Raw genomic sequence first — 19,113 nt, forward strand, 5'->3', positions numbered from 1 at the left:
TCGATCCGCCGATATTTTCAAGGTAAGAGATGTAAAGCGCTGAACAAGGAAAAATAGCACCCACACCCACACTGTAAACACTAGTGTCTCCGCACAACCAAAGCTTATTTTCATAAAACGCATCTCTGACTTCAGAGCACTTTGAATTATCTTGGCAACAGCACATGTGGCTCTTCTGTGGTCATCTTGGCGTTCTTTCATGAGGGGAGAACAATTTATCATTCGAACGATCAATTACCTATATTTTCTGGATAACGAGCTTTCAGCGATATTAGAAGAGGTTTCTTTGTCTACAAGGGTGGTTATGTTCTTCCACTACGATGGAGTCCATGAGCATTCCAGTCGACAGGTTACAGATTACCTATACCTTTCATTCACGAGAAGATGAATCGGCAGAAATGGTCACGCTTCGTGATAACCAAGTTTCCTGGACTATACCCACTTCACATTTTTGTCTGTGGGGAAGATTGAAAAGGGAAGTGTACAATGAAATGTGAAACACAAGAGACGAACTGATCATGTGGATTATGAGTGTTGCTGCGCTAATGAAAGATCGCCATGACGAGCTCAGCTGAGAATTCGGAAGTGCGTTAAAGTCGGAGGTGGAATTTACGATATTCAACCTTGAACTTAATGAATTGCCTTTCCGTAACATCTTGTGTATTTGTTTCAGTTACATTCTAACAGGTATATCTCTGTAATCAATGAACACTAGACCTCCTAAAATATGTACCATTTCTCCTGAAACGCTCTTGTGGCCTCCAAGGTTATCATTAGGTCAATCGTAACTTACAGATGCAGAACATAAGCCATCAATGAGGGCGTATGCACGTTTGAACACTAGGTCAGAATATACGAACTTAGGATCCTGCACAAGGTTTACGAGCCAGTTCATAACAATAATAATAATAATGGTATATGGAGGCTTGAACCGCTCTGACACTATAAGATTTATAAAAAGCACCAGGATAGGCTGCGGTGGACGTATTCTTAGCTGGATGCTGGAAGAAAGACCAAAAAGGTTTTTGGACAGATACCGAATGGAAAACGAGACACGAAATCAATGAATGGAAAATATGGAGAAGAATATTAGAAGTTTTAGATGTAAGAGGATGTAAAAGAACAGCACCGGAGAGGCCAGAAAGCAGGACGCTTATTGAAGAGGCTGAAACCCGTACAGGTTTTCATTGCCAAAAGATGAAGAAGGAGGAGGAGTACTTTTAGAAGATTGTGTGATATTTCCTACCATTGTAATCACTCGTAAAATATGTGATAAGACATAAGAGAGAATACGGCGCATATAGAGACATAACTGATAGTCATTTTTCCTTCGCTGAATACTCGAATGGAATTAAACAAAACATTGCAAATACGCACACAACATACGCTCTGCCGTGCATTGTGCAATAGCTTGCGATGTAGACAAAAATAAAAGCAGCACTACCTTTACAGTTTGCTCTATAAATATATAAAATTTATTACCAATGACGACATGTCAGGTCGCACAAGACAGCTAGGAATGTAAGAGTGGGACTTTGTACAATGGGGTGCCAGCTGTCGTTGCACGAACTTTACATTTTGCCCAATAAATATGTAAAATTTGTTAGCGATGATGACACGTCACGACGCGACAGTAAATAAGTTAGGGGAGTGGGCCTTTTTACAGACAATGCCCTAACGTTCGCGTTTGGTGTCAAGGAGCGAGGGCCCGCACATCGCGTCCATGTGCAACAAAACGAAGGACTGATGTGGCGACAGGCCATGCACGCCCTCGCGAAGGCTCTGCTCCCTCTGCTGCAACAGCCTGCGGGCCGCCGCTATGCGCTTCTCTTGGTTGACGTACGCTGTACGTAGCTTCTCCAGGTCCGCCTTCGCCATCCTTAGTCGCCGGCGCACCTCCTGTAAACAAGTACAGCAGCTATGTGAAGTATTATTACCAGCCGTGCCACAGTATCGTGCATCTGGAGTAGTAAGGGTTTTTTGTACAGTCTGTGTGAGTACTGCAGGCGCGTGGCTGTAGTGTGCCACAAAGAGGGTGAATAAACTTTGTGTAGAATGAAGGCAGCTGCCAAGGATGACACATACCAAGTAGCCTAATACACAGCCTCATGCCCAGCATGTAGACTATCTCATCAGAAGTATCTGGATGATGTAATCCGGAATTGGCCATTAGATGTCACAAGACGCCGACTCGCAACTTTAGAAGGATAGTGGGCGGTTGGGGGTCAGTAGAGAAACATATGCAGGACCTTGAGGATCAAGTGATCAAGAAAAGCTTCGAAAGCGACTTCACAATACAACTCAGAACAGAAAAAACGGGAAGCGAATCCTGAGGTTGCAAAAGCATGGGACTACAGAAGAGAAAGCCCACATTGTCTGGTACTTGTTCATAACCCCTAATGAATATAAAAATAGAATGGCTTAGCCCCTATAAGAACTGACAGCCTACTGCGTAGGTGAAAAAAAGGATGAAGATTTGAAGTCAGACGTACTGTGTCTCCAGGAACCGTATACTAAGGGGGAAATAGCTCCAGTGAGCCAATAGCCGCCCTAACCATCACCCGAAACCGACGTCATACGGCAGAAATGGTAGCATTCAACAAGGCCATTACACTGACGTTATTACACAAAATCTGTGAGGATATGCTAACCAGAAAGGAGAGTTACATCCTGTGTTCCATGTTTTTACAAATTAATGATGAGATCGAGAATACCTACTAAGGCTAAAAGATATTAATCACCTTGGATGATGTAAGCCTCTTGTTCAGGCCTTCGATGGAGACGAGACGACAGTGGAAAGTGAGTAGAAGAAACCAGCATGAAACTCAACCTACAGGTATTGAATACATCTCACCGTCCACGACACGGCGAAGGGAGAGTCGGGGAAACTTCAGACACAAACGTCAGCAGCGGCGCTCCGTGTGAAAGGCTGGAATTACGTCGAGTGATCACAACATATGTTGTATCACCACCGGAAGGGAAACCCAAGACACCACAGGAATCGTGTGCCTGTGAGCAAACTACTTGAAGTAACTAAGAACGGTGGGTGGTGGTGTAGACTTTGAAGTGCAAGAATTGACAGAGCCTATTACATAGAGTAGTGAAAGCACCGATGTCTGTTGTGAAAGATTCTAAATGAGGAGTACCTTGCATGTAGACTGAGGTAGAGTAGAAATTAAGATGTGAAACAAGGAACCAGCGGGTGGGGGTCAGTAGAGAACAGCATAACCCGCGTAGAAAGAATACGATGGCTGCATGAAAAACTTTTTAAGAAACATGCAAAACAAAAATTGAGCTATGGAGATCATTCGTGGAAACTAACTTAGTCTGGCGTGAGGTCGGTCGCTTGACGGCGCGGCCCTGCTCGTTGCCGGCGCGCGTAAGGCACGGAGGCTCGCACTAGGGCGTATCGCTTCTAGTCGGGCGTGCCGCGGCAGTCCTCACAAGGAGAAGTGACGCATCTCTCATAGCCTCTCCTTCCCAAGTGGCTCTTTCCACCTTCCCGTGGTGCCAGACATTAAGCTCGGCATTTCTGCCTTGCGACAAAAGGGAGAGCTGCGACCCAACCCGATGCGAAAGCGAAGGGTGCGTGGCACAGGGGGAGCTGTGTCGAGGGACCCAACATCAGTCTTTTTCTGTTCGCAGGGCACAGGCCAGCAGGTGCTCTGCATGCCGGCGACTTCGTTTGTCGGCGTGGGATCGCAGCGCGAGTCGGCAAGGGTGCTTCGCCGCGCCCCTGGGTAACCGGGGCGTGTCCTGCCAAGCCCAGGAGGTGGTGACATCGCCTGGGCCAGGTTAGATGGGTCCAGACCGCCGAACGTCTGGGGGACCGGCCCACCACCTGAGTAGGAGTGGGTCCTTGGCCGAGAGGTGGAAACTCGGGCAAGTAGACGGCGAAGGGCGAGAGGTGCATCCGCCTCTCCGGAGCGCGGGGTGCAGTTGCCGAGGAGCGTCGCGTTAAATCGTCGATGACGGAGTCACCGAGGGGGACCAGTGCACTGGCGACAGTGCGTTGAACCCAGCAGCTCAGGAGTGCCCTTGACCTAGGTGTGAGGTCGGTGGGTGAGCTGTAGAAGCCCCCCCCCCCCCTCCGGGGCAAGAGACCGGCTCCCACCTTTTTATCACTCGTTACAATCATGGCGACAAATGAAACGAGTGATTCGAGTGTGCCTCAACGGGCTTGCGCTGCACTTGATCCCTCTCCCCAGGACGAGCTGGGACAGGCAGAAAATGAGACAGTAATGCAAAGACATTCGAGAATCACGTTGCTCATGGAGCAACACGTCAAAAATGGGAAAATAAGTCAGGACCACATTCTGAGGCTGTGTACCAGGGAGTCGGCATGCGCCAAGTGTGGTGAGACTGGTCATCTGATCATAATCGTAAAGATTGTAAGGCAGCAGCAATTTGCATACTCTGTAGAAATCGAGGTAAAAAATCTTGCGAAGCCACAGGACGATACTGCCCGACATACAGAATGCTCGAACAGAGATTAATCTCTAGAATCGACTATAGTTGAGCCCGACATACCGAACAAGATGCCAAAGCGAAAGTCTCCGAGCGAAAGGAAGAGGGACGCTATGAGGGCAAATAAATTCAAGGAATTTTTGAGGTCGCTTTCGGGCGCCGCTAAAATTGAAACAATGGACAAAGCTATACAAACTGAGTTCCACATGATGGACATAGGTATACAAACTGACCTTCCCTCATAGCTGCAGTTCCCTCCTCTGAAAGCCGGGGAACAAAGCCGACAATACACCAACAACGGTAAGGGCATCCTGTGGCTGTGGCAGTTTCTAAAGATGAGTAAATTGGTAAACAACAACCGATCCAGGAAAATATAGTGACAAGTTTAAGTAAAAAATCCACCACACAAGGCACTCCAATTGTTACATTATCACCTGTCGACCCGGTAATGGTGTACCCCAACTGAGAGTACACCATGCAACCATCGAGACTAGAGCAGCCGACAACAGCCGACAACTGCCTTACGACATGCGGTCCGTGTAGGACATGAAGAGGGTAGGAAGGCAGCCTTCTCGGTTATGGAGGCTGTTGACAGAATTCAGCTAAAATCAGTGAATCTCCCCACTGACTTCGGAGCCTTGCGAGACCTGCTAAAGAAAGTATTCGAAAGACGAGGAGAGAAATTCGATCTTGACGACATTTACCAACAATCAGTACTGGCACACGGACAAATTGCGATCGACTGGAGCAAGACTTGGCCGAATGACCGAATACACACGTACTTTCCATAATGACAAAAATAAATATTGGACAACTTAATACTCTTAACAGCCGACTTGTGATGCAGGAGCTCCGAAGGGAGGTGGAAGAGAGGAGACTAGATGTACTCTGTCTACAGGAGCCATACTCCCAAGCTGGGAAAATTGCATTTGCTGCCGCTACCTGGCAAATAGTCAGCAGAGGGGATGACCCGAGAGCGGCAATCATAATCACAATCAAACTTTTGAGGGTCACTACACTCCCACAGTTCACAACTAGTCATTGTAACGTCGTGGAGCTGCAATCCCCAGTGGGAATTATCACTCTCACAAAAATGTATTTTCAATACGGAGATAATATTGAACAGCATCTAGACCATCAAACGAGAGTAACCACGGCGTTACAGGGAAGAAAGGTAGTGATAACAGCTGATATCAACGCTAAATCCCCCCTGTGGTACACTGGCACAAGAGATTCAAATGGTGAAAAAGTAGAAGAGTTTATTATGGCATCGCAACTTGTGGTGGCCAACAGGCCTGGCAACCCTCCTACCTACGCTGCAGGAGGTGGACAATGAACAAATACTGATGTTACTCTCGTAACACCAAACATACCAACCATCATTCAGCACTGGAGGGTTATAGGAAACGCCACCACAAGCGACCACAATTTAATAACTTCACTTTGGGCGAAAGAGAGTGCCGCTGGGCCATGGTGTGGGAGGTACAATTAAATTACAAAAGAACTGACTGGGAACGCCTACCGAGGGAGCGCGACATTCCTCCATTACCGGAAGTTGACATACGTCAGGACATAGACGTGGACGAGAGAGCGGAGGAACTGGTGAGTGCAGTAACCAGATCGGTGAGGGCTGCTGTACCAACTAGGAGGAAGGCCAACGCGGCCTCTCCGTCACCATGGTCGGCCGAACTAGGAGAACTGCGTGAATCTGTCAGAAGGCTGAAGAGGCACTACCAGCGCAGTGCCGTCTGGCAGCAACGACAAAGGTCCCAGTTGCAATATAGAGAGGAAAAGCAGAGGTTCCAAAAGGAACTGCGAGAGGTGAGGACGCGAAGTTGGGAAAGGTATGTGCTAAACCAGCTAGTCTTGGACCCATGGGAGCTCCCCTATAAGCTGATAAGAGAGAAAATCCGCTCTCCTACCGAGTTATCGAGAGTCAGGCACGGGGACAGGATGACGGAGTCTTGGCGGAAGACTGCAGAGGTCCTCCTCCGGTCCCTGCTGCCGGACGACAGTGCGGATGGGGAGACTGAAGGTTAACGGCAACTGCAAAATGAAGATCAAGATATATACAACAATGAGACGGCTGTCTACCCGTTCTCTGAAGAGAAGGTGGCAGCCCATATAAGATCATAAGAAAGAGGGAAAACACCTAGGCCAGACGGCATTGTGGCGGAGGTGGTGCAGTTCCTGGCCCCCCAGCTGACTACGCCACTTACTCAACTCTTCAATGAGTGCCTAAGGCAAAGGAAGTTTCCGAGGAAATGGAAAACAACAAATGTAGTCATAATAAAGAAAGGACCTGATAAGGACCCTGCAGAAATAAAATCATATAGGCCGATTTGCTTGTTAGATCTGTTTGTAAAGATACTAGAGAAATTGCTGGCTGACAGATTGGCAGCACACCGGGTGTTGCGCAGGATGAGCAGCAGGCAGTTTGGCTTCAGGCCGGGGCGGTCGGCATCTGATGCAATCGCCCTGGTGGCCGAGGTCTGTGGCTCGACCCCGCACAAGTATGTGGTTGGCATCATGGTGGATATCAGTGGCGCCTTCGAGAACCTGTGGTGGCCTTTGCTCCTCTCCTGCTCGAGGGAGAAAGAGTGTCCAGGGCCGCTATACGGTTGCCTGAGGAGCTATTGTGAGGATCGGGAGGTCTGGCTATCATCCTCTAGCGAGAAAGTTGGAAAAGCAATCACTAAAGTATGCCCCCAAGGATCCGTTTTAGGACCCCTCTTCTGGGACATCCACATGGAGTCACTACTAGACAGTTTACAACAAAGCGAAGTAGTGCTAGAGATGATAGCCTACGCAGATGAACTCCTCCTGTTGGTCAGTGGCCGCAGCCGGGAAGACATAGAACCGAAAATTGAGAGAGCCATAGAGAAACTCCAACAATGGTGCCACATGACTAAAATGACAATCTCACCCAGAAAATCCACATACCTGCTGTTAAAAGGACATCTAATTAGAAATCCCACTGTCAGAATTAACGGCTCACCAGTTCTCTGGTGATGTGAGACACGCTACCTAGGAGTCATTATTGATGAGAGGTGGAACTTCGGGAAATACATTGACACTGTAACCCAGAAAGTTCTGCAGATATTAAACAATCTCATCTCGATAGGACACAAAAGATTCCATCTCCCCCCCACCCCCCCACACACACCTTATTAAACTTTACCATAACAGCATCCTAACCTCAATAGTGGATTACGGCTCGGGAGTCTGGGCGCACAGGCACACGAGGGTTGTGTCCGCCATGACAGTAAGAAGGGTCCAGAGAAGTATGATATTGAGATCTGTGGGGGCCTACAGAACATCTCCAGGGGGGGGGGGGGGGCTATTAGTCATAATGGGGCTTTGCCCTCTGGACATCAAAATAAGGGAACAGGCGGCTGGTACTGGGCGAAAAAGGGGAATTATGAGAAAATTGTAGACATCATGGGTGTAAGGGTGGAGGACAAAAGGGAAATAAGGAAAAGAGGAGAGGAACTTTGGCAGGGGTCTCGGGAGGTAGAAGAAACTGGACGTAGAACTTTCCAGTTCATACCAGAAGTGAGGGAGCGCTTGGACATGAAATACTTTGAGCCAATACGAGGACTGATCCATTTTCTCACTGGCCATAGACCCTACCCGACATGTCGATTTCGGAAGAGGGCTACAGCCGCGTGTGACTGTGGCGTGTCAGAGGGTACTCCGGACCATGTGGTTTACGAGTGCCCCCTCTTCAATGATGTTGCGACTACATTTCGAGACAGACTTCCAAACCACGACACATATCAACTGCTTAGTCGTGAGGACACTTTCCATCTGCTAAATACATTGGCCGAAGAGGTATCACGGAAAGTTGTAACAGAATACTTGAGGGACGTGAACTGAATAACTGAGACAACCAACACTGATTGCGTCCAGAGCCCTATTGCCATACCGCCTGTACGTGAACTGGCCTACTTTCCATCATAGTTGGAATCCGCCACGTGCAGGATTAGGGGAAGTGGGGGCCAGTGCTACCGATAAGGACATGCACCGGATATGACGTAGGATAAGTTAGTTTGTAGGACTTATTATAGGAAAATTATGTTAGGGAACTGCAGCGAATCAACATCGTGGCCTGCCCAGTGCCAGGGGCACGCTCTTCGGGTTTAGCTCGATGAGCAAGGCTATCAAAGTAGGTTTATATCTCACTGGCACACATGTGACGCTGCAGGCTATAGGAACTAGTTATAAGAAATGGATATAAGTCCTAGGTACTAGACATTAAATGCCCATTGTATGTATTACTAACTGTAGTTCACTTGCAAACTGTAATTAGCTGCAACATAATTACCAGTTGTATAATTATTATGACCCACTAATCAGATAAGGGAGGAGGAGGAGATTAGTGTTTAACGTCCCGTCGAAAACGAGGTCATTAGAGACGGAGCGCAAGCTCGGATGAGGGAAGGATGGGGAAGGAAGTCGGCCGTGCCCTTTCAAAGGAACCATCCCGGCATTTGCCTGAAGCGATTTAGGGAAATCACGGAAAACCTAAATCAGGATGGCCGGAGACGGGATTGAACCGTCGTCCTCCCGAATGCGAGTCCAGTGTGCTAACCACTGCGCCACCTCGCTCGGGCACTAATCAGATAAGGAAGTGGGTTAATATTGTGTAATTATTATGGTTTGTAATAAAGATTTTTTTTAAATAAACTAACTTAGGAACTTTTTAACAATTTACACAAGAAAACAAATTTCACAGCTGAATACAGAAAAACAATAACATTAACCTAGATTTATGCACAGAAAATTGCAAGAGCCATAATTTCAAAATCTACAGTTAAAAGCTTACAGCACCACAATTCCCGCCTCATTGCGTCACCCGATACACATAAAAAAGCTGCATATAAAACGATGTTACACAAGGCAAACAAAATACGATGGAACAAAGAGGGCATGCAGTTCACAATGTAGTGCCAGGTAGCGGGTTCATCGACGCACTTTCAGGCTGTTTTTCTACCGTTCCACTCATGAACAGCGCCTTGGTGAATTAAAAAGTTAAATTATTCTGTAAGAACTGTGATTTCTCTTATTTCACTACAATGATCATTTCTCCCTAGGTAGGTTGGCGACAAAATACGTTCGCACTCTGAGGTGAAAGTTGGTGATTGAAATTTTGTGACAATATCTCGCTGTAACGAATCACTTCCTCGTCTTAACCCACATATCAGATTCGTGACACTCTCTCTCCTATTTCGCGAAAATGTAAAGCGAACTGCACATCTTTCGACTATTTCTACATTCCGTGTTGTCCTATCTGATGCGGATCCCACACTGCGCAGCAATACTCCAGAAGAGGACAGACAAGCATAGCGAAGGCATTCCCTTTAGGAAACACGTTGAATTTTCTAAGTGTTCTGCCAAAAATCTCAGTCTTTGTTTCACTTTTCCCACAACATTATCTAAGTGATCGTTCAAATATAAGTGATTTGTAATTGTAATTACTAAGTATTTAGATGAATAGACACCAATAAGCAAACAATTGTGGCTAATGACTTCCCCATCTCAATGGTAGGCAAAAATGCAAAAACAAATAGCCAAAAAAAGAAAAATTCTTGGCTCTTTAGAGGGAACAAATAATGCAATCGGATGTATGGCCAACACACCTTATGTAGGTAACATTTGACAGGAAAGAGAAAGCCCACTTAGTTCACATAAAGTAAAAGTACGAGCGACGTTCAATAAGTTATGCAACATTTTTTTGTCGGGAATTTTCGATTGAAACAATGCGGAATTTGCTGTGGGATATCATGGAATGTGGTTTCTCGAAGTTCTGGTACGTGGCGACCCTACATGTAGCCTTCAAAATGGTATCTGTAAGGGAAGTGCGTTCCAAACTGAGAGCTGCCACTGCTTTTCTTTTCGTGGAAAGCTAAAGCATCGCAGATATCCATAGGTCCTTGCAGTATGTCTATCTCCTAAGAGCGAACAAAAGCACGGTGAGTCGTTGTACGAGGCATCTGTCACCATCGCAAGATGGTCGCGCAAACTTGTCCGAGCTCCCGCCGGCCTGCCGGCTGTACAAATCTGCCATTCCTGCAATGTTGGAAGGCGCAGATACTCCCATTTGCTTTGATCGACGGATCACAGTCAGAAACCTCGTTGCTCTATTGAACGTCTCTGTTGGTAGTGTTGCCATACTCTTTCACCAGTTGGAGTATTCAAATGTTTGTCCACCTAACACAAGACCATAAAAAGCAACGAAAGACCATCTGCGTGGAATTTCTTGCGGGTCACGAGGCTGATCGTGACAATTTTTGACGAACATCGCTACAGGCAATGAAACATGGATTCATCTCCACGAGCGGGAAATAAAACTGGAATCCATGGAGGAGGAGAGGATCCAGTGTTTGACTTCCCGTCGACAAAGAGGTCTTTAGAGGCAGAACACAATCTCAGATTAGGGAAGGATGGAGAAGAAAATACGCCCTGTCTTCTTCAGATGTATAAAATATTGCGTGGTGCCTCCCAAGGGCGGATACAATGCGTCCCCAAATGAGGACATTGTGTTCAAGTGGGTGTAGTGTAAGTCTAAAAGTGAGAGTACTTTGATTTTATTTCACCAAAATACATAAATTACACAAAGCTTACTAAATTAATATGTACATAAACGATGGTTTTACACTTGTGAAGAATGATAATCGAAGAAACAATTGTCTTCTATCGACACATAAGTGTGACATTTTACACAATAAAATTTGGTTTTGCCTTTGCAACCCGGTTTCTTCCACCTGTGAAACGATTTTTTGTCACTGATCACTGGAAGATGCCCAACATTGTCCAAACGAACATCAGCTTCTGGACGAACTTCCACATTGGCTCGTTTTGAAGTACTTGGAGTCGTCATTGGACTCACACTAGTGGGACGCCCCCTTTTCCTGACAGCTGGCTTATCTATTTTTCTCAGTTCTTTGGTCACACTTGCCCTAAAGCGAAGCAAATCAAGGGTCTTATTTTTAGTAACCCGTAATTCTGACGCGTTTTTCTTGTACTCAACCCATGCTTTTACACATGCAACATCAATTGCAAGAGCAAACATGCGAAGGGCACATTTTAGCGATCTGATGATGTGCTACAAATTGCGATCAGAAAATCCATCTTGTCGACCCCTCCCATATGTGTTTGTAAAGTTGAATAACTTCTACCGTTCGATTTCAACACGTTTCTTTACAGTTTTATCCCATCGTTTACACACATCTTTGCTTCCAATTCCCACAAAATTCAACGCCATAACCACTGGCTTATTGTCATATTTTGTTACTATAAATTATCCATCTTCACCTATCAGTTCCTCAGCAGAGCCTCTACCACTTTCTTTCATCTCTTTGTCACTCGAAAATGGTTGGTTCTTGAAGCGATTTTGGCGCACTGTGCATATTGCGTACACATTCTTATTTCTCAAGTGCTGCAGGAGACCATAATTTGAGAAACAATTATCGAAATAAGAAGCACATTTGTTTGACTGAGTGTTTCTGCTAATTTCACACTACTGATTCACTAAGACCAAAACTATTTGACATTGCTGGATCAAGTTCTGTCGTCGAGCATTGATATATCATAAAATCAAACATCTGACCGCTTGTTACACAGAGTGCTAATATTTTTATTCACCATGTTTTCGATTTGACCTTCACATACTGTTTTACATTCAATGATCCCTTGAAAGGCACCATTTCCTCATCGACACTCAGATGTTCTTCTATTGGTAAACTCAGCAACCGTTCTCTTATGGAATTTTATGTTGGTCTGACTTTCCAAAATCGATCATTTTTATCAGGATCACTTCTTATGTCAACACATTGGAAGTTCTCTCTCAATTTTAGGAAACGGTTAGATGACATAGTATCTGCTATTTGGGAAATAACGTAGTGCGGTTTCCAGTAACGTCTAATCCTGGGGTATTTGAGATTTCCCATCAGAATGTGAATTACTATAAGTGAAAGTATTTCTTTATCTGTCGAAGGAAAAAAATAACCTATGTTTCGGTTAACTGCATAAATATTTGTGCATTCCACACATTTCTACGCAAGAAAATCAGTGAAATATTGTTTTTAAAAATTGTTACGGGCTCTCAAGGTTATCCACCGGCTCAGTGTAACTTTTGTATTATTCGATAAAAGGTAGATATATAAGTGAGTCCTCTTTTCCTCTACCGTATATTTTTTGTCCCTATTATGATGCCACTCTAGATCAACAACGTCCATCACATCAGTTTCAAGCACAGCATCTGTTTCAGCTTCGTCTTGTTCAATGCTGTTACAAAAAGGAAAACTCATAAAAAACGTACATCTGAGTAGTCGAGATGAAAAAGCCGCTAACTTCATTTTATGTCGATTTTGAGGTGAGCAGACGGTCGCATAGATTTTTTTCAGCGTCTACAGGATGTAATATGTTTCAGGTTGCAAAAGAGGCTCTAAACCGTCCAAAATGGCTGTCAAAAATAATGTTCGGTTTCAAAAGTAGCAACTGCATGTTGTCTTCGGGTGCAAAGCCCGCCAAATGCCCAGTAGACGTGTCTATCGCCCTGCCATGTCCGGATGCAAAGCACGTGAACAGACCTCAGACTTACCAATCTGGACATCCAAAGCTACCTTTCAGTCTGTTACGATTAGAATGGACACTTTTCTTATTCAGCTTTAGGTTGAATGCGCTGTAACAAATTCGTACGCAACAATATCATTCTCGCTCGCAATGAGTTGTCGTTTGGATGGGACAAGGGTTTCGAGATTATCTCAGTGTTTCTTATCATGCAGTTAGCGGGCTTTGCGTCTAGGCTACTCAGCTTCAGTATACCGTATGATACAAAATGTCTAACATTACCTCCATCATTACCCTCTTGTTCAAAATTATCGCCAGGATCATCGGATAGATCGTCAGTGTCAGATGAACTAAGGAGCTCTATAACTTCTTCTTCTGTAACTGGGCTTTGTCTGTCTTGGACTTGGGGCATTGTGAAATCACCGTAAGATGACTAAAAAGACAGCGAAATAATGTCCTAAATTTCTATGCTATAACAACCTTACAATCACAATGTCCTCATTTGGAGAGATGTATGAAGTTATAAATATGTCACCTACCTTTCGTTCTGAAAAACACCTTTAATTTTCGCCTTCAAGAATGCACCTTTCAACGAACATATAACTTTTTTAGCTAAACTGAGAAAATATTAACTTCCTGATGAGCTATACTGAGAAAATATTAACTTCCTGATGGGAGGTACAAAGATTATTGGAAAGCATCCATGTGACTGTGAACATTCAGTTTGTTTTGTGGTACCACAAATTAACACGAGATGTTGACACTGTTCTCAAATAAACTCTCCGCTTGTGACAATATGAAGACAACTATCACAAGTGCTAAAATTTAACGAATTTTCATATACTAAGCATTTATTTAGTACGTCCTTATATGAGGACGTTACGGCCGAGAGGGTTAAGCTGCTATTTTTGTACTGTTTCGACTGCTTCTCTAGCACGTTCCTTTAGTGATGTTTTGTGTCTGCTTGTGAACCAAAGTTCTCCTAGAATACTTACAATGCTTATAATCATAGCTAGCATGAATATTTCGTTCGTAAGCTGACCAGCATTTTTCAGTCGTCAAAAGGTTCCAAGTTTAAAGACAAACAACCGCCCACAGCAATCTTTAGGTTTCGTCAATGTGGAGCTATTGTCTTCCAGTCTGTAACTGCTTCTGAAGGCTGCAAGAGGTCCCCGCTGCTAAAATGACATCTTCTATGGGCTGTGTTCTGTCACTGATAGTTATCCTGCAATACATTTTCCTGTCGGCTGCACGTATTTCCAATTTGCGAGCATCAGCAAAGTCACTTCCGTATCACAGAACATAGTCTTCTTTAGCTGACGACGATAAACAACCAACATTACGGAAAAGGAAGTTCCTGAGTCGATCAACGTCCAGACACGTTGACCATCGGTGATGACATCAATGAGACCCCGGGACATCACAACGACAGTCATCATCAAAGACTTCACCGCCACCGATGGTCGCCTCGCTAAGTTTTCCTGAATTCGGCGGCTGCAAGAACGGCTCGTGCCTCTGCACGGCGACAAGGAACGGCTACGGCGTGTTAGGGAGGGAACTCGTTTTGTGTACCGCGTTGGGCTTTGTCCCACTGTTCCGCTATAATCGTCCGCACTTGACTGGCGTGAACGGAAACACCATTATGCAAAGAGGTAGAACTTTCAGCAGGTTAACAATCATAGGATTTATTTCCTATTCTCACCAGAGATAGTCGTACTTAATAACAATAGAACATTTCTGATAAAAATAAAACAGTGCAGAGTGGGTTATTGGTCAATGGAACCAAGTGTGACACTGTCAGGACAGAGTTTCACCTTCCAGCTACAATTACTTGTACCATGAGACTGTAGATGAATTAATCATTTCATAAAAAGAACAAATTTTCGTAGCTGAAACGTTACAGCATGTTTGGAAATATCGACAAAAACGTAGATGGAATATCAGTAATATCAATGATCAACCACCAGTGTTACTAGGATACTACCACTCATTTGTGCAGGTTCCTTTTGTCTAAGATGGAAAATCACTCATGCAAAAGAAGGAACCTTTCATGAGACTCCTACGGAGTGGATGCACACTACCAAGTAAGAGATTACGGAGACCATAGTACATCAAGAAGTAAACTAGGAAGATAATTTTAAACTATAGTAATATTTCGGTTGTGATTAAAGGAGCCGAAGGATCAGTGTAAATTTAAATACATAAGACAGTAAACCACAAACAAGGAAAGGGCAAAATTCGGGACGAATTTTGTTAAAGTGGAGGAGACTGTTAGACAGCAAGACAGTAAGGGAACGGAAGAGAGAAAGTTTTTCTAAGTCCCTACAACTTGGCGCTGCTCAAGCACATGGAATTATCATTAGCCAGCCACTAGGTATAAATATTTCAATGCCGTTAGTCGGTCTCCAAGAGTGCAACATCAACACTTCTGTGTGTGAGTGCAAACGACCTCAGCGGAAAAGTGTAAGACAAGTACAGACCAATCTGCTTTCATTATTCTCGTAACATTCTGTAAGAAGCAATAGGTAGGACACAATGACACCTATCAGGGGTTTGACAGGGCAGGTACAATACTGAAACAATTTGACTAAGCTAATACAGCGAAACTGGAGATCGCTGACGAATCGTAAAAAGTCATACAGCAAAGTTTCTCCTCAGCAGCACAAATACTCCAGACCGATAGCCTTGAGTCAGTCGATCAGTAGGATAGATGGCATTCGTGTTGTTCACACTCCATTCTCTGATTATTACAATATAACATTTTTTATGAGACTGTTGCAGAATTGGTCATACTCTTGCTGCCTGCTGTGATGACCATCGAACCTTAGCCATCGATAACTATTAATCAGCATCGAGTACTGAAGCCGCCACTGATGGGTAGTCCATGAGTCTGCTAACACCAACAACTGCCCCTGCTCTGAAATCAGCATCTTTTGGGTTAGACAACCTTCTGAACTGGTGGGCGAAGATCAGCATCCAGCACAATATAACAGCCTCTGACATCACGTTCCACCTGAGGGGAGAACGTGGGCAGTGACCTGAGGTGGACAGAGTACTCTCAGGACAGCGTATGAGCCAAAGACACACTTGCCGCAGTCACGGCCTCATCCGTAGCAGACTAGCTGACAGGAAGTGCTTACTGAACCAATGGGAGGGCAACTGCCAGACTCTGAGCCACAGGCCTATGTTTGGGACTGATGCAGTGATCTTTGGCCGCCCTGAGTCTGGCTGTGCATTCAGCAGATTCAACCCTGGCTTACAAAGCCACCATTCAACGCAGAAGACATGGCGACAAGATTTATTCTGAAGAATAAAATAAGCAATATTTAATCTTGTTTTATTACCACACAGGATCGTCAGCCTACATCCTGATAAAACTGTAGAGCTTTCCAGCCTGGGAGTGGGCGACCCATACGGAATTGTCAAACAAAATGGCAGTTGTCGAGCTGCTTACTCTCTCGAGAGCTTCATGCGTTAGAAGGCAAATTATTTGCAACTTAATGTCCACCCACATCGGTAGTTTAATCTAATGACACTCAGACCTGTTGGCCAACAATGCTAATTCGTATTGTATTGAGCACCCCTTTGTAGCACATGTGTAAATAGTTCTTTCTTAATGTTGGTTCATCTGGAACTGAATGTGTTGTGTGCTTGTCCAAAAACTGTCAGAGGTGTGGTTTCTTCAGCTTCTCCAATGGGATGTTGCAAGACATCATCCTCTCAAACAAGTCCTTAAAAAGTGATCGGACATTTGAAGATGGACCAGTCTTCTCAAATAGCAGCGTTTGTGTGCTGTCGTTTTCAGCATTTCTCTCCACACAGTGCTGTATTTGGCGGTATGACAGTGTCGTTGCACAGTAGAATGCTAACTTTAACTTCATATAGTTTACAAAAAGTAATATTTTCCTATCATTCCTGAAGAGCTCCTCTTCAAAACCACGAACGAAACCTTGCAACTTCACGTTGTTGAAGCACTTCACTCTCGGCTTGTTGAACCAGACTGAGTTTGTGTTCAAAATGAATATTGTGAACAGTTATGCAATATTTATTACATTCGAAGCCACCTTTGTCGGCTTCATGAGTATTTTGTCGACCTGCACCACAATCTCTTACTTCAGTGAACCGACTAATGTGTTACTCTCCGTGTGTACTACAGTTCTGATAAATAAAGCTTTGCACAAATAGTTGCAGTTTTTGTAACATCACCTGAATCAGTTTTTATTGTTGTGTCCTTAAAGATGTGACAAATATATGCATATTGGCAAAAGTTGGTCAAAATATGAGTTATTATGGCAAATTCTGACGAAATATGACCCATTACTAACACAGTATAAATATGACTTTATATGAAGGTTTTGTGAACGAATTGCCACTTGTCATCTAACAATTGCTCTGTTTCACCCCCAGTCCAACAGAGATGTAGAATGCTTCGTACGCACTTTCTAGCGACATTTGCAGCTACCCACTGGTGCCACCAGGGCATCCCAGTAAGAACAGATGGATGATGCACCCTCGCTCCCGCCTTCCCCGGTCGCCGACCCAATGGACCTGGACCCGCCATCCCCATAGCCGTTGCTGTCGCCTTCATTGCCCCAGGACGTGCCCTCAGGCCTGGACATGTGCCCTGGCAGCAGTTTTCTGGAGGATGGTTCTATTGCCTCGCAAGCCAAATGGCGGGGTATGGTCGAGAGTATGCCGTCTTCCACAGTCATGGTTCCTGGCTCATCTCAATGTCCAGCTTCCTGCCTCTCTCCCCACTGTCCTTCACATCTTCCTTACACGACAATGGTGTGGCATTTCAGGGGGAAGGAAGTGCTGGCATAAGCTGTCGCCAGCACACCGGTCGGCCAAGATGTAGCAAGAAGATCGATAGTAGGCGCTGGATCAAGCACACCTTTCAGGAGACAGGCCAAAGACAGACTCGCAAGCAACACGCCGACAACGCCCTCCCGACCACAAGTATTAAGATCGCCGCCGCTGATTGGAGTGCCTGTCTCAGTCTCAGTCAGTTAATCTTAGTGACTAGCTCAGTCTCAGACATTAGCTCAGTCACTATCCTAGTTGCCATCTTTCAATTCACATCACTGGCTACAAAAGTGTATAGCGACTGGAATAGTGTTTAAACCAGGGCTTTTACTTCACCAGCAGTAAGGCTAACGTGGACTATTATTTGAAGAGCTTGTACTACAACACATGGACTCTCTTAAAGACACTTAGCCTCCTGTTCATGTGTAAAATCACACTGTACCCTGTAGCAGTCCTACCGGAGGATTGGGGTATGCCTGCAGAGCATTACATCCCATCGTGTGTGGGAACAAGAGTGAAGAGCGGACGAGGTGAAGTTACAATATTGGGATGTTTTTCGTGTTTAGCATATGGCATCCGTATTGTGATGGGGAAAACGAATTTTACAGCATTATTTACTGTGTGCAGTAGAGGAACAATTCGGAGACTATGACAGTTTGTATAAACGTGACAATGCACCCAAGTGTAAAGCAGCATCTGTGAGGCAATGAATTGTGCAGAATCACATACCTGTAGTGAACTGACCAGCCCACAGTCCCGTCCTGAACCAAATGGAACACGCCTGGGATGAGTTAGAAAGTAGACTTTGCTCCAGACCCCTGCGCGTGCTTCCATTCATCCATAGGCATTCAAGCATCTGTCTGAAAGTGTCCCTAGCGGAGTTCAAGCCGTCATAAAGGCGAATCATAGACGTACTACAAAGTTTCAGTGTATCTTTGGTTAGGCAGTGTAGTTCTCTACGATCTGGGCGTGATCAGATACTCGTACCACCATATTTTGCCCCTCCAGTGAACAGAACCTTCCAGATGGACAGAACAATGTGTCATGACACGGCATGTCACATACTCCACCAAAGCACTACATTCGTCGATGAGACAGCAACGGCTACGATATTAAATATAGTAACTGAGCTAAATGTAATGGAAATACTCGTAAATTGACGTAATAGGCACTAATTGTTAACGCCGATTCAAACACAACGGTGAAAGCTGCAATTTTCCACACCCTTACGCTAAATGCTAACAACTATCCAAACACAAATGTGGT

At 44.9% G+C, this 19,113-nt stretch overlaps 1 protein-coding gene across 1 annotated transcript in view; it reads right to left on the reverse strand.

Moving 5' to 3' along the window:
* Positions 1-1,674: 1,674 nt before the first annotated feature.
* LOC124545642 (coiled-coil domain-containing protein 96-like) overlaps positions 1,675-19,113 on the reverse strand; it is a 183,339-nt gene continuing 165,900 nt past the window's right edge. The window contains exon 10 of the mRNA XM_047124588.1: positions 1,675-1,899. Coding sequence (XP_046980544.1) covers positions 1,675-1,899 — 225 coding nt within the window. The remainder of the gene's footprint in view (positions 1,900-19,113) is intronic.

Source organism: Schistocerca americana, chromosome 8 (assembly GCF_021461395.2).
Source record: "Schistocerca americana isolate TAMUIC-IGC-003095 chromosome 8, iqSchAmer2.1, whole genome shotgun sequence".
Taxonomy (NCBI): domain Eukaryota; kingdom Metazoa; phylum Arthropoda; class Insecta; order Orthoptera; family Acrididae; genus Schistocerca; species Schistocerca americana.